At 35.9% G+C, this 17,230-nt stretch overlaps 1 protein-coding gene across 14 annotated transcripts in view; it reads left to right on the top strand.

The window, feature by feature from the left end:
- Nucleotides 1–17,230, top strand: part of HOMER1 (homer scaffold protein 1) — a 129,812-nt gene that overhangs the window by 29,895 nt on the left and 82,687 nt on the right. For all 14 annotated transcript variants that reach the window (XM_059060677.2, XM_067031212.1, XM_067031211.1 and 11 more), the window contains one exon: nucleotides 16,384–16,540. In XM_059060677.2, the coding sequence (XP_058916660.1) occupies nucleotides 16,384–16,540 (157 nt within the window). The remainder of the gene's footprint in view (nucleotides 1–16,383; nucleotides 16,541–17,230) is intronic.

Genomic DNA, 17,230 nt, shown 5'->3' with positions numbered 1-17,230 from the left:
CTTGTGCTACACAGCAACTTCTCACTAGCTATCGATTTTACACATGGTAGTGTGTATATGTCAGTGCTACTCTCTCAATTCATCCCACCCTCCCCTTCCCCTCCCATGTCCACAAGTTTGTTCTCTACGTCTGCATCTCTATTCCTGCCCGACCACTAGGTTTATCGGTACCATTTTTCTAGATGCCATATATATGTGTTAATATACGGTATTTGTTTTTTTCTTTCTGACTTCACTTTGTATGACAGACTCTAGGCGTGCATCCACATCACTACAAATGACTCAACAAATACTTTTGATATTTCTGCCAAAGTAGAAAATAGTAGAAAAGAATAAATGCATTTAGGATACTGGAGATAGGAAGGTGTTGATTTTTTTTTAAAGTGTTATGGCCTAGCTTGTAAATTAGTATAAACTTTGCATTTTTCTCCATAGTCTAGTCATATTTATTTTTGATATGATTTTTTTTATTACCATGATGTAAAATTGTTGTAGGATGACATGTCGTGCTCATGTGCTGTTTGTAGTACCCTTGCTGTTAAGACCACTGCTCTCTTCTTGAGAAATAAGGCTAACTTGTTTTTTCTCAAATGTCTCAAAAAGACCATTCAGTTGAGGCTCTAGAGCTCTTTTTCACATGATGAGAGGCTATGTTTGAGTAGGAAAGATTTAAGAGTAGATTTTACCACTTTGTCCAGAATCCAGGTTATAGACTTTTATAGAAGAACTGAAGAGAACTGGTTCCTAAATGGTCACTGAATAGTTGGATGAGGCAACCTTAATCCGAGTTCTGTTATTATCAACTTAGATAGTGTGGAATGTCTGCCAAACACAAAGGCTTTAGTAGAATTGATACTTTTCTGTTTATCAGTTGGTTCAGGTAATATTTGTACTTAATGTTTAGTTAATCCATCATCATCTTCTATGCTGTGTTAGCTGGAGAACCAGTTAGGGAACTTTCTCCAGATTTAGATGATTGGCTTTCTTAGAGTTGATATTTTACAGGATTTCTTAGGATGAGCTTGCTGGTTCACAATTAAAGGCACACAAGTAGTTTTAGATTATTGTTGTATAGAATAACTCTAGGTATTGTTACACACCATAAAGAGAATTCTCAGGAGACCTAGTTGATGAAAAAATTTGCGTCAGTGGAGATTTGTGGATGATTTGTAGGAGGTATTCCACAGGCAAGAGTGTCTCCAAATCTGTTTGCCAGATGAATCCATTATCACTCAGGCTGTTAATATTTTTAACTTTTTAAAAAATTTAACTTTTTAAAAAATTTAAGGCATAGGGCTTCCCTGGTGGCACAGTGGTTGAGAGTCCACCTGCCGATGCAGGGGACACGGGTTCGTGCCCCGGTCCGGGAGGATCCCACATGCCGCGGAGCGGCTGGGCCCGTGAGCCATGACCGCTGAGCCTGCGCGTCCGGAGCCTGTGCTCTGCAACGGGAGAGGCCACAGCAGTGAGAGGCCCGTGTACCGCAAAAAAGAAAAAAAAAAAAAAAATTTAAGGCATATATTCAGTAAAGTGCACAAATCTAAAGCTCAGTGGATGTTTACATAGCTATTTATTTGTGTAATCACCGAGATAACGTTCCACTAACTGTGTTTTTTTAAGCAAGGAAATACATTGCATTAAAATTGCTTAATTTTTTTTCTTATAAATATAGTACATGTTCACATATTGAAAAGTTAAGATAAGAAAAAATAAGTCATTTGTAATCCCACTACCAAGAATTCTAAATGTCTTGATATATAATCATTTATTCATTTATTTATTAAGTATTTTCTGGGTGCTTAATATGTGCCAGGTGTTTGAGTTGCTGGGAACACAGCCCTGATTAAAAATGGAAAAATCCTTGCCCTTAAGGAGATAACACTTCAGCTGGAGGAGAGGGATAATAAATAAGAAAATACGTTGTATGTCAGGTGGTGATAAATGCAGTGGGGAACAGTAAAAGAAGGGGGATAGGAAGTCCTGGGAGAGGAGAGGAAGGGGTTACAGTTTTTATATAGGGCAACCAGGAAGGCCTCACTGCGAAAGTAACATTTGAGCAAACACCTGAGGGAGGCAAAGGAAGATTCTAGACAGATCTGAGGGGAAAGAGTGCTTCAGTCAAAGGCCCTGAGGTAAGGGGTGCTTGGCATTGTTTGAGAAACAAGGAGGGCCATTGTGGCTGGGCAAAATACAGTAAGTAAATGGCATTATTTTGTTCTTTTTTATGGCTGAGTAATATTCCGTTGTATATATGTGCCACATCTTCTTTATCCATTCATCCGATGATGGACACTTAGGTTGCTTCCATGTCCTGGCTATTGTAAATAGTGCTGCAGTGAACACTGGGGTGCATGTATCTTTTTGACTATTACTCAGCCATAAAAAAGAACAAAATAATGCCATTTGCAGCAACATGGATGGACCTAGAGATTGTCATACGGAGTGAAGTAAGTCAGACAGAGAAAGACAAATATCATATGATATCACTTATATGTGGAATCTAAAAAAAAGGGGGTACAAATGAACTTATGTACAAAACAGAAGTAGAGTCACAGATGTAGGAAACAAACTTATGGTTACCAGCGGGTAAGTGGGGAGGAGGGATAAATTGGGAGATTGGGATTGACATATACATACTACTATGTATAAAATAGATAACTAATAGGAACCTGCTGTATAGCACAGGGAACTCTACTCAATACTTTGTAATGGCCTATATGGGAAAAGAATCTACAAAAAAGAAAAAGTGAATATATGTATAGGTATAACTGATTTACTTTGCTCTACACTTGAAGCTAACACAACATTGTAAATCAACTATACTCCAATAAAAATTAAAACAAAACAAAACAGTAAGCTACAGACAGGTTGGAGAGGGAGCAGGGGTCATATCCTGTAGTGGTTTTTCCTCCTGAGAGTCACCTTGGAAGAGGGGCTGCCCACCAGACCAGTGATTCTAGGGCTTGGGGCCAGGCATTTGTAATGCAGCCAAGGTTGAGAAACACTGATGGCAGGTCTTTAGACCATTTTAAGGACTTTGGCTTTTACTATGAGTGAGATGAGAAGCCATTGGAGGGTTTTGAGCAATGCTCCACCTGATTTAGGTTTTATTACTTTAAAACTCTATATTATGAAATTTTTTAGACATATAAAAAAGTAGAAAATACAGTCTCTTATACCACCATTTCCCACCCAATTCAGTAGCAACCTCATTTTGCCTTACTTGGTTTATCCTAAACTCTCGCCCCTTTTTTTTTTTCCTGGAGTATTTTAATACTAGCTTCAGTTTTTAGAAGGATCACTCTGGTTTCTGTGTTGGGAAAAGGCAAGGCAGGGCAAGGGCAGAATATAAGTATATCTTCCATGGATTTTATTCTCTGAATATACAGTTGACCCTTGAACAACACGGGTTTGTGCTGCGAGGGTCCACGTATGCTTGGATTTTTTTCACTAGATACATATCACGATACTGCACGATCTAAGGTTGGTTGCATTCAAGGATACAGAGAGCTGACTGTAAAGTTGTACTTGGGTTTTTGACTGCTCAGAGTATTGGTGCCCTTAACACTCACGTTGTTCAGGATTCAACTGTAGATAAATTTATTTTAAAAATTGAATTATGCTGTGTTAGCAGTTCTACATAAACTCTTTTCACTTACTATATTGGACACCTTATGTCACTGAATATTCTGGAACTTTGTTTTTTAATGGCTTCATAGGATTCCGTTATGTGGATCTACCATGAGTTATTTGATCTTACGTCATTAGATGTTTTAATTTACAACCTTTGCTTATAATAAACAGTGTGGTGATACATCCCTATAGCTAAATCTCTGCATATATATATATTATTTCCTTAAGGTAAGTTCCTAGAATGGAATTGCTATGTCAAAGGATATGCACAGAAATTTAAAGCTTTTGATATACATTGTCAAAGTGTTTTGGGAAAGCCTTTACTAATTTATACTCCCACTAGGTGTTTCTGAAAGTGTCAGATTTCCTTAAACTCTAACATTGAATTTTTTCATTAAAAAAAAAAAGGCTTCCTGTTTTGACAGGTGAAAAAATGATAACTCTTGGTTTTAATTTGCAGTTCTTTGATTCCTAGTGAGGTTGAATTTCGTTTCCATTTGCATTTTTTAAAAATATGCTTATTATATCATTTTCTAGCTGTGTGACTTTGGATAAGTCACTTAGGACCTATGCTTTTGTACTATGAAATGGGTGTTGTATACCTGCTTCACAGAGTTTTCATGAACATTAAATAAAAGTATTTTATCTCTAGGTTTTTAAACATCTTGATCCACAGTAGAAGAAAAAAAAAAAGGACATCCTACTTTGTGACAAGCATATATAAATATGTAGCCAAAAGTTTCATGAGATGATACATATACCCTTACCAAGTGTGATATACACTCTGATGTTTTACATTCTCATTCATTTCTCAAAATGCCCATTAACTTAATTATAACCCTCTGGGTTGTGACCCAGTGTTTGAAAAACTTTCTCATAAGCTCTGGAGTACAATATCTTGTCAGGTGCTCTTTTATCTTTAGTGATTTATCTCTTCCAGGTAGCTCAGAAGTCAGCCTCCCTTTACCTCTACTAAATTCATTTTCAGAAAAGCTAAAGAGGAAACAACCAAATCTAGCTTACTGTACTGTTGAATCAAATTTTTGGTCAGTGAAAAATGTTAAATAACTTCACAGTCAGAAGATGTGTGTGTTTGGGCTTTTGTGATACCATAATGACTGAATTGTTAACACAGTTGTTGTGTAATAGATCTAATGCATTTGAGCAAAACACCACATCACTACAGGGATTGATTGTATTTGCAAAACCCCAAATTGGGACACAGCATCTGATAGTTTTGCCTATAATTTTTGTTACCTGAAAAACAGACAAAAATGGAAAACATAAATCACATTTAGTTATATATATATATATATATATATATATATATATATATATACACACACACACACATACATATATATATATTTATTTATTTATTTATTTATTGTGGTACGCGGGCCTCTCACTGTTGTGGCCTCTCCCTTTGCAGAGCACAGGCTCCGGACGCGCAGGCTCAGTGGCCATGGCTCATGGGCCCAGCTGCTCCGCGGCATGTGGGATCTTCCCAGACCGGGGCACGAACGCATGTCCCCTGCATGGCAGGCAGACTCTCAACCACTGCGCCACCAGGGAAGCCCACATTTAGTTATATTTAATACAGCCTTTTTCAATGGAAAAATAAAATAGTATGAAAGCTAGGTAATCCTGAGATACTGCGAATGTGTGGCAACCATGTATAAAATACCACATGCTATTCATTGGTAGGACTTGTAGCTAAACTACTTGAGGACCACTCAGAAAAGAGATAAATCTAATTATTAGCTGTGACTAGAGGAAACTTGATCAGATGAAGGTGAGAATCACTTCTAAGCTTGAGGGCTGTTGGAATGAGAATTGCAGAGAGAGACAGAGTGGGAATGGACTGATGGCGTTTACTATTTGGAAAGCATCCAGGAGTTTAATGTATTTGAGAAGAGAACTGTGTTGTACTTTTGACCTCTAGTTTAACATTAAATATGTTTTATCTGTTAAAATTATTTTTTGATGCTAAGACAGAAAAAATTTTTGATGACTCTAAGTGAAAAGTTTGACTAATACACATTTACCATTCTCCTACTCGCCCCTCCACAAAGGAGAAAATTTTAAGGCATGTCAGAAACAATTTGGTACAAAAATATGAAAACTAAATTTTATACCAAAGACCTGTATAATTTACCTTTGAAAAATAGCAGAATATATATATATGCTATATCTATACTATATTGATTTTTAAACATTAAATGTCATCAGATTTAGCAAAATAAGCAACTCCGCCTTTCTCTATGTTAGTGGGTGTTCACCTTAATTAAGTTCACCTAAATTCTAAATGTGGTTAGAATTGTATATATGAGATGTTTCCATGCATATAGTTTGAGTGATGACTTTGGATTCCGGTCTTTTCACTCTCTGCAGCTAAAATAGTATTTTACACAAGCTTTTTAAAATAAAAAGCTTGAATAAGGGTAGAAATCTTTTGGGCTCAAATGGCCCAGAAATATATGAAGACCTCCTTAGCCTCACTAGTAATCAGGGATGTGCAAATTCAGCAATGGTGAAATACCATTTCATGCCCAACAAGTTGGCACAAATTACTTGGACCTTACCAAGTGTTGGGAGGAAATAATATTAGACTATTAAAGTATAAACTGGTACATGTGTTGTGAGAAGCAATACGGAAATATGCTATGGTGCATACCCCGGGACCAGGAATTCAGCTTCTAGTATCTCTCTTGCATGTGTACACAAGTGAACATACAGGGGCATTGTTTGTAACAGTGCAGAAATTGGAACAACCTATATGTCTATCAGTAAGGAAGTGGCTACAAAAATTGGCCAGTATTTTCCACTTGAAATACAGTATGATTAATACATGTAATTTTAAATTTACTTTTACAGTTTCTAAAATGTAAAATAAATTTTAATATATTTTGACAATACAGTTGACCCTTGAACGGTGCTGGGGTTAGGGGGACCAACCTCCCATGCAGTCAAAAATCTGTTTATAACTTCTGACGCCCCAAAAACCGAACTACTGATATCCTATTATTGACTAGTACTGTTACCAGTAACATTAATAGTTGGTTAACACATATTTTATATGCTATATGTATTATATAGTATATTCTTATAATACAATAAGCTAGACAAAATAAAACGTCATTAAGGAAATCATAAAGAAGTGAAAATACATTTACAGTATTGTATTTATCAATATCATTAAGTATATATCATCTGTTTACAAGATCAATCACCTGTCAGTACCTACATCCATATTGTCTTATATGATACAGAACAGTGTAGATGTTATATATATTGCTAACACTAGACATCAAAAGTGATAAGGTAATGTGAAAAAGAAATTCATTTTTATTTACAGGTGTAACAATTCATGCATTGATAACAAAGAGGCAACAATGTGATGGCTTTATGGTAGCTGAGTGTTAATAATCAATACAATTGCTTCACAGTAGCCTAGCCTATACACTAATGAATGAATTATAAAAATTTTATGGCATACAGTATTACAGTCATATTCATAATATAGTATTAGAAACATGTTACCTTTTTTTGGCCATGCCGAGTGGCATGCGGGATCTTAACTCCCTGACCAGGGATCGAACCCGCACCCCCTGCATTGGAAGCGTGGAGTTTTAACCACTAGACCGCCCTTACTTTTTTTTAAACTGCTTACCTGTGATGATAGGCTGATACACAGTTTCTCCAGTTATCAGAGAGAGGGGCATACTGTACAGTAGTGTAATTCTTTGAAAGCAAAGTTAAAAAACAGTAAGAAAACTAACTCATTATTTTATATTAAATATTACCTTATACCTATGTGAGGATAGACCAGTATCTACATATATTTTATGCATTCATGACATACATAACTGTTTCTTATTTTTTCAATTTTCCTAGGCTATGTGGTTTGTCTGTGAGTTTTTTCAAACTTGTGTAATCTGCAAAAAATTTTCTAATATATTTATTGGAAAAAATCCGTGTGTAAGTAGATCTGCACAGTTCCAATCCATATTCAAGGGTCAACTGTATATCCATAATATTTTTAACATATGTAAAGAGATTCAGATTTTACATTCTTTTTTCATGCTATCCACTGTGTATTTTGCACTTAGAGCACCTCTCAGTTTGGATGCTAAAATTTTTATCAAAAATACTTGATCTGAATTTAAATTTCATAAAATTTACGTTTGAAACAGTAGATTCACATATACAAGTTGTTCCATACATGCTTAAAAGTATTTCAGTAACTGACTTGAGTATCAAATAAATTAATTCACTTTCTCAATTGCCCTAGCCACATTTCAGATGCTCAGTAGTCACCGTATTGGATAGTGCAGTTCTGATCATAGTGCCAACTTTTGCACAGCAGTTTTTTAAAAAAGATCTACATATGCATAAAATAAAATGTGGCTGATTTAGTCAGATTTCTCAGTGTTAATAAGAATTCTAGAGAAATGGTGTGTGGTTTTATTGTTTGTTTTGAGCAATGAAAAATATTCAGAGTAATACAGGGAATAATGCAACATCTATGCAACCACTATTCAAATGTAGCAAATGTCAATATTTTGCCAAAATACCTTTGGATCTTTCTCTTCAATCACAGGTTTATTTTTTAGAGTATTTGCTTCTTCAGATAGACTATGGATTGCATATTCACTTGGTTAATTTGTGGTAAGTGTAAAGGAAAAGAGTACCTAAGAGTATTATTGTTCCTTGAAGTATTGTTGGTATTAGAACTTAAATAATCTTTTAACATTTAATTCACTTAAAAAGTTTCTAGGAATTGGATGTCTACTAGAAAATTACTTATTTTGGATTTTTAGGAGTGTGCCATATATATTAACAGGAATTAAATTCTCATTAACAAGAGGCTATTTTCCTTAGATTTCCCTAGTGTATACTGTGAGTTCTCAGAAATAGCTTTACTTAGTGGAAATCAACTGGGAAAAGAAGAATGTTTAAAGTCTAGTGAAATTGAAAGTACAGTACTAATTTTAAATGTAACTGTTACCAGGAATACCTCTTCATATATTTTAAAACACCAAGTATTTTATCTGAAATAAATAGGGTTTTAAAATGGGGAGTGGGGCAGAGATGATGTCACTTGGAAGTCAATTCTCAAAGGACCTAGCAAGCCAGGTCCTTTGAGTATTGAAGATGTTGCTTAAATATATACATTGAGTGGGTTTACTTGCCCTTTCCTATGAATTTGAACATATTCCTTTGATCTTTTAAATGTAGCTACTGAGTAAAGTGCCCAAGGTAAATAAGTGCTGTAATCCCTTTTAATAACTAGTGCTATGCCTTAATGAAAGGACTGAGACTGAGAAATAAAAAAAACTTAAAATGAAGGCTGTATATAAGGAGTATAAACAATGTTGTTACTGTTTGAAGTACAGTTTTATAATTTAGTAATCTTAAACTCCAGATTGAAATTTTTAATTTATTTGATTATATTTTCTTCAGATATGCTAATTAAGTCAAATACCTGATGTCATGAAGATATTTCTGATGGCAATTGTTATGATACAATGATTTTCTTAAAAAAATCTTTCGTTTGAATGTGTAATTAACCAGTTCAAAGACCAAGGCATTCAGATCACACTTTAAGAGTTCTTCCAGAAAAGATGTTTTGTAGTTGTTGGTGTCACATTTTAAGTCTGTATACCTGTGTTACAGCAATCTCCTTTACGATTTTGTTTTTGCTGTATAGTAACTTAGAAGTTTAAACAAACACCTGCTGTGGTTTTGGTTCATCACTAGATGGCGCTCTTGTGGTACAGCTATGTGTGGGGTAGCCATTAATCGCATAAACTTTGCTTGCCTCAGAGGAAGCATGTGTTGTTTGTTTTAAAGAAAATTCAAAATGGATAAGTAATCACCTGTTAAACACATAACATGGTAATAGAAATACATAGCTGATAATATGCAGTCATAATCTTTGAGCCGCATCAAAACAGCTGTTTTAGTCAGTAAGATTTTTCTTACAGGTGTGTGCTGGGAGAGTAGAGCTGGGTGGTGGGTTAGGGGAAGTAAACCAATTACCTGATAATCCAGTGGAATTGCACTTTATATTATTAACTAGTACAGGACAGTTCTTTTGAGGACATTCCAGTGCTTGAGCTCCAGCTTGCCTGAAGACATGCTGTGCCAGCTCATAATGGCACTGAGACTAAATTCTTCAGGCATTGCATTTGAGGTTAAATGGTCATTTGTGTCCATCCACTCCTTGTCTTATCCTTGCCCATGTCCTTTTGGCCTTAACACGTATTGTCCCGCTTCTCTTCCCACTTCAAACTCCAAGAACCAAGCTAAAGGTAGAATGTTTTTTGTCTTACATCCTGTGTGTTTACTTCTAATGAAGGAAGGAAGTGGACATACCTTCAGCACTTCTAGAGCCATAGCTGGACACATTTGGAATTTCTGCTCCTGTCTTACTTTCCCTTTATTCCTCTTTATGAATAATAAGAATGCTTTCAGATGATGTCCTGTTAAGTTAGTTGAGTTCCAAGCTATTAAAAATTGTCACTTTTTCTGTGGTTCTTTGGCAGTCTTCAAAAGTGGCCCCTAAAGCATTCTTTTCTCAGCATTAACTGTGATGTAAGTGTAGCTTCCTACACTGTGCCACTTAAGAAAATCTTTTAGTACTAGAACAAGTTTTAAAAGTTAAATGGTACTTAAAGGTTTGTAAAGACAAGTACTAGTTTCCTATCTCATCTTGTCCTTCATCTAGCCCCGTCCCCCCAGGCAACTGCTTTTACAAATTCCCATTTTTATTTCTCTTGGTAGTTGTCTGCATATCTCTAATACGCTCTTATACTGCTGCTCCTTGATTAAAAGACTTGGATATTAAATCCTTATAGCAGAAAGTCAATTGATAATGAACTTTTATGATTTCCATGTTTCTTCTACCCATCTCAATCAGTTAGTCTTATAAATTTTTCCATTGATTACCTCTACAGTATTAAATGGGGCCCTAAAAATCTAATTGTATGTGGATCTGTGTTACAAAGTTAATGAATGACCAGCGTGTGCTAGCTAGCCAGGAGAACTGGAAGACCACCAATCACATTTTATTGGGGAGCACGTTATTGCAGAATTTATTATATGTAAACCTCTTTCCTCAATTATTATTTGTGTAATTTTTAAAATGACAACTGCTTGGAACAACTAGGAAACTTGTTTTATCACATAAAAAGCCTAGAGGCTGAGTCATCGATTCAATGACATAATCAAGGAAACAGATTCCTGGTTTTTCCATCTGCTCTTGTTCACAATGTTGGCTTTGTTCTCAGGTTAGCTGCCCTCAAGGTCCTAAGATGACTCTTCAGGTCCAAGTGTCACTGCAAACACAACGTTATTTAAGAGAACATCCCTTCTTATGTGTGTATCTTTTTGTGAGTGTACCCAGAAGCTTCCAGCAAACTTTCCCGGATTATCTCATTAGCCAGAACTGCTTCAGAGGTCCATTCCTAAACAGACTTCTGGCAAGGAGAATGGGATTGCATTGATGATCTTAGTGAAGCTCACAGTCATGTGGAGGAGGGTAGAGAACAACATCTGAGGTGTGTTAGAAAGGAGCCAGGAGGAATAGTTGGCAGATAGTCAGCCAGCAGTGTCTGTAGCAATGTCAAACTCTTAGTGGAAGGTATCATCTGCCTGATACCTTTAACCTCTGCCAGGCTACTTTCTTTTGGAAAATTAAGTGGAAAGTCTGGCAGTTGTTTGAAACCATAACTTTCTTCATATCCGCTTTGCTATGTATGTAGTATCAATACTTTTACAGAGTTTTAGCCCACGATTAAGACCTTCAGAATTCTTCTTATACCAACTTCCTAGAATTATTTTACGAACCTTCTGGAAAATACTTCAATAACCTCTTCTAACAGTAAGGTCATTTGAACTACTCATTGCCTGGACTTTTTAAAAAAATTTTTTCTTTCTTTTTGGTTGCATTGGGTCTTCATTGCTGCATGTGGGCTTTCTCTAGTTGTGGCGAGCGGGGGCTACTCTTTGTTGTGGTGTGCAGGCTTCTCATTGCGGTGGGTTCTCTTGTTGAGCACAGGCTCTAGGTGTGCGGGCTTCAGTAGTTGTGGCACGTGGGCTCAGTAGTTGTGGCTCACGGGCTCTAGAGTACAGGATGAGTAGTTGTGGTGCATGGGCTTAGTTGCTCCATGGCATGTGGGATCTTCCCGGAGCAGGGCTCGAACCCGTGTTCCCTGCGTTGGCAGGCAGATGCTTAACCACTGCGCCACCAGGGAAGTCCTGTCTTGACTATTGATGTAAGAAGTTACAAAGTAGATGATTCTCTAGGATTAAAGTGTGTGTGTGTGTGTGTCTCTCTGTGTGTTCTGTGTTTAGTTTTGTTTCTCTAAGCTAGTTTAAAGCATTTCATGCAAAAATCTATTTGATTTTTAAGGTATTGTTTAATTTCTTAGGAGAATTACTTTGTGTCATTATATCTGTTTAAGAAATAATACTATAGTCATGACTTAAGGCCTCAACTTTGTATTATGCCATATATATATATTCTAGTAACAGTAATGTCAATAAAGGTGGTAGAACATACAGATTGGCTTTCGGTGAGATGTGTTTACCTCAAAATTTATCTTTTGATTCTCATATTGTGGTTATAAATATAAGTCCTATGAGATGTTACTGTGTTACGTGAAAAAGAATTCTAGGATCAGATCACTTTGCTGCATGCTGGGTTATTCAGGGTTAAATGGGTTTCTTTACTGCAGGACTTCTCAGAACCTTTAATATATTAATGTGCATTATAAATGTTTCAGAGTGGAACATGTAAGTGTTTGCAGAACATGGAACACTCAATTCTAAGACTTTTGTTCCATAGAACATACTTTGGAAAATGCTGGTATTTGTTGCAGTTAGTTTTGTGTGAATTGTTATAAAGGAAGTAGTGTGTCTAACCTTTATTTATGAGTGCCATCCAGTTTATTTGAAAAAGTATTAGCACTTGAACACTTGGGATAATCAGTGTCAGATGCTTTTCAGATCCTTTAAGAGATAAGTGCTTTAAGATTTTGGGTATAGCTTCTCTACTGCTGCTTCTACAGCTTTTCTCTAAAATGAAATTTTTCCACATGCTTAGTGTTGAAATGTACCTTAAACAGACTAGTGATAAGCTCTCTTGATGATTCCCAAAACTTTTCACTCCAGCCTGGTTTTCTCTACTGAGCTCCAAACTAACATTTTAAGTTCCCTTCCTGACAGTTTTACATGCAAACCCTGTAGGCATCAGAACTTGGTCAAAACTGAGCTCATCCTTTCCCTCACCATCCCCCCGTTCCAGACGTTATTTTCTGTTTACCATACTGCCTAATGGCACTGTCTTCTTTTCAGTCACCCAGACCAGAAGCCCAGGAGACTCAGATTCCTCCTTCATCTCCTACATCATGATTTCTTAACCTTGACACTGTTGACATTTTTGGCTGGATAGTTTTTCATTGTAGAGGCTGTCCTGTGCATTGTAGATGTTTAGCAACACCCCTGGCTTCTTCCCACTAGAAGCCAGTAGCAGTCTCCCTCCGTTGTGACCACCAAAAATGTCTCCAGACATTGTAAAATGTCCCCTGGGAGACAACTCACCCCTGTTTGATAAACCACTGCCCTACACCCAAACTGTTACTTTATCTTATGGATTCTACTTTCTAAATTTACCTTTAACCCCTCCTCATGTCTTCATTCCACTCCCTAACCTCCTATTCTTTTTATTTTTTTAATACTTGGGATCCTTTGTAAGGTTCTGACTAGTGTCCCTATGTCCAATGTTGTTTCCCTTCAACCCACCCTTTTCAGTGCTACTAAATTTATCTTTCTAAAATTCAAAGCTGTTCCTATTTACATCTCTCAGTAGTTTCCAGCGGGTATCCTCATGAACTGGCTTCTCTCTCTATCTCTAGCCTCATTCTTCAAAGGCACGCATACTCACTGAGGTTCTTGCTACACATGCCTAAGTACTATGCCCTCTAACCACTGTGCCATGGTTTCAGACTCTCCTTAGGCATAAGTTTCTCCAAAGTAGCCTTTACCCACTTATTTTCAGAGACTCTGTCATGGTGAAGAACATTTTATTTGTTTAACATATCTGTCTTCCCTCACCAGATTGAACTTTTCAAGGGCAAAGACCATCTCTCTCTGTTTTTACCATGTAGTAGATATTCTGTAAAAGGGTAAATCATCTGCTTGTATGCCCTGACAGATGTAGTAACATCCTCGTTACTTCTAGGAATTCTCTTCCCTGTGTATCAGCTGTAAAATTATTTCCCTAGTCTTTATCATCCAGATGTTGATGGCTAGGCCTTTAACCACCGAGATCTTGAACTACTTTTTTTTTCTTTGAATGAACTATGGCTTTCTTTAAGAAATGAGCTATTCAGAAAAGAATTGAAGAAAACAGCATATTTAGTTGATGTCAGACGTCATTTGCTTGTAAAATAGCTAGTTTACTCTAAAGGTTTTTATTCAGAATGGAATGAAATTGTGTGGAATAATTGTGCACATTAATTACACTGTGTGAATTAATATGTTGTGGAAAGTATTTATTGGACTCAAAACATCGCATTTCCATTGAATAAGGATTTGATGATTGGTCATATAAGGCTTGCAAAAGCAATATCATTGTCTTAACAGTTTTACTTTTTTGGAAAATACATTTATTAGAACACATTCTTATAATTATCAGCCTACACTATCTAGAAATTTATCCCTTGTCAAGTGAAAAAAATATTATCAAGTCAATAGAGACAAGAATGGCCCACTTCCCTTCCTTATGTGTCTTAAAAAATAGAATTTTGTGTGAATGAATTTCCCTGTGAATTGGAACTAGCTGCAGTCACTGAACTTTAATTAAAAGGTGAAAAAAAAAGAAAAGCAGAGGTTGCAGGGCTTTTGGACGATAACCCAAATGTAGTACCAGCCTTACTGTGAATGTCAAGGATTGAGGATGGGGAAAGGGAATGAATAGGGCCTACTCCTAATTTGGAAGAATTCTGCATCCTGACATAGCGCCTTGCCAGATTATTAATAATTATTTGCTGAATGAACCCATGTATAATGGCAGTTAAGCCAGAAGTGATGACTTTCTGCTTCATTTTTTAGGGAGGGGCATAAAAATGTATCACTCACTTCCTTTCAAAAGTGATTCTTTAATAAGAACAGTTGTTATGGTGATTTCCAGAAATGAAACTGGGAAGAGCCCAGTTACATACAGGGAAGGTACCTCCCTTTCCTAATAGCTCTCTAAGGGCTAAAGTAAATCATAGGAGACATATGTGACACCCAGCCCATTATTATTAATCTGAAGAATCATTTTGCCAAAGACCAAGATTTGCCTTGCCTGTTTTCTAATTTCATTCTTTTCCATACTCTCTTTTCCCTTCTTTAAATTTAAAATTGGAAAAAAATTTTAATTCTTTAAAATTAAAAAATTTAAACTTACTTAATTTTAACATAATATATATAATACCAGTTAAAAGTCTCTTTAGGACCTTAAGCTGCTTTATGAAAGAAACATTTGGACTACAAAAAAATTTTTGGTAAATGCTCTTTACAAGAGAATTCTTACTGAGAACTTGGAAAATTTTGCCTTATAATGCTTCTGTCACATACAGATCATCTCATGCTTGTTTTTTCAGACTGTAAAAGAAATCTGTAATGATCATATTTTGAATATATAGTTTTGATAAGTTTTGGTTCTTGAAATTATAATTTTAAAAACCTCTATTTATCTTTAAGGCCTTACTTGATCTAAGTAAAAGATACTGTGATGGTGGGCTACTTTGTTTTCCTTATATTTTTCAGTATAGTAAAGATTATATTGAAAGTAAACTTTCCCAGTAAATTCTTTACCTGTTACCAGAATAATGTAGTTTTAAATGGGTAAAAACTTTTAACTTAGTGAGAGTCACATATAAGATACTTGTATTTAAACAGCATATCATCAGTTCTAATTATTTGCAGTGGTTTTGTTCTATAAAGGCACCACAAACACTGAATTAATGAGTGTTGAACCATTATCCAGAGGGAAACACAGGGTTAGATTCCTGTGAGCCTCTGGTCACAACGTTTTCATCATCCAATCAATAATAACCTTGTTTGATGTATGTTTCTATCTAAAGACACCCTATTTAATATATATTGTTGATTCATTACCATTGAACTCATGGCTAAAAGCACTGTAACTCATGCCTGAACAAAACTTATGTAACATTTTTTCTTCATGAGGCACATCACAGTCTGCTTACGTCTAGGAACAGACAGCACTCAGCACTGTGCTTGGGGGCCATCTGAAACAGTGAAAGCACCAACAAAAAGCACAAAAATGCAGACTTCATGGTGCTAAACAGATTGCAAAAAGGACACTTGTTTATAGTATGAGAGCTGAAACAAGAAGGCAGAGTGCTACCTTGATCAACCTCAGGTGGAAAGGTACATGTCAGGTCACTGGAAAAGACCAAGGAAGTACCTCAAGTATGGATTTTGGGGTTACAAATGCATTTTACTGAGTAGGCAAAATCACAGACACAGAATGTTCAAATAATAAGGATTGACTGTAATTGTTTCAAAGAAGCTTAAAATACTGAGTATTCAAATTTAAAAGAAAGTTTCTCTTATTTTCAAGGATGTGGGAATTTTTGGGTAAGTGGAATCATACAGTTTTCATGTTCTATTGTCCAGTGGAATAAAAGTGGCTGTTTTCATCCTGTCATTTTGTTTTCTCCCCTACAGGGAACAACCCATCTTCAGCACTCGAGCTCATGTCTTCCAGATCGACCCAAACACAAAGAAGAACTGGGTACCCACCAGCAAGCATGCAGTTACTGTGTCTTATTTCTATGACAGCACAAGAAACGTGTATAGGATAATCAGTTTAGATGGCTCAAAGGTAAGTTACATTTACATTAAATAACCTTGCTGTTTTGCTTTATATAGTATACACTTCAGTTTTATTCAGAAGATTTTATCTTCATTAAAATAAAATATTTTCTTTTGAGCTTTAAAAACTTACCTTTTAAAAAACAAAATTGATCATTTTTAGGGTAGCAACTTTTTCATCCCCTAAATTACTTGGATTAACCACCTTATATATATATTGAGTTACATGCCAAAATATTCTACAAATTTGAAGTCAGTTTAATTGATAAATATTCATTGCATATCTGTTGTGTCAGGCACTGTGTTAGGTGCTAGGAATATAGTTTTCAACAGAATGGACACAGTTTCTACTCTTGGAGCATGTAATCTAGTGAGGAACTGACTTCTTTTCAGATATACTTCTATAGTCTAGTAGGTAGTTCAAAATCCCTAAATCATAGGAAGTCTTTCAATATTAAGTTCAGTATTCAATAATAAAGCTGACATCTATTATTCAGAAGAGAAGCATATGGACAAGACCTGTTTTTATTTGTTAGGAGAGGCAGATAGTAAAATGTTTACGAGCATGGACTGCCTGGGTTTCTATCTCAATTCTACCACCTATGTAGTGTTTGATTTGGGGCAAATTATGTGTTTACTTCTCTGAGCTTCATTGTTCTCACCTCAGTAGTAGCTGTAAGGATTGAGTTAGTATCTACAA

This window comes from Kogia breviceps, chromosome 4 (assembly GCF_026419965.1).
Source record: "Kogia breviceps isolate mKogBre1 chromosome 4, mKogBre1 haplotype 1, whole genome shotgun sequence".
NCBI classification, from domain to species: Eukaryota; Metazoa; Chordata; class Mammalia; order Artiodactyla; family Physeteridae; genus Kogia; species Kogia breviceps.
This window is presented reverse-complemented; position numbering and strand designations above follow the sequence as displayed.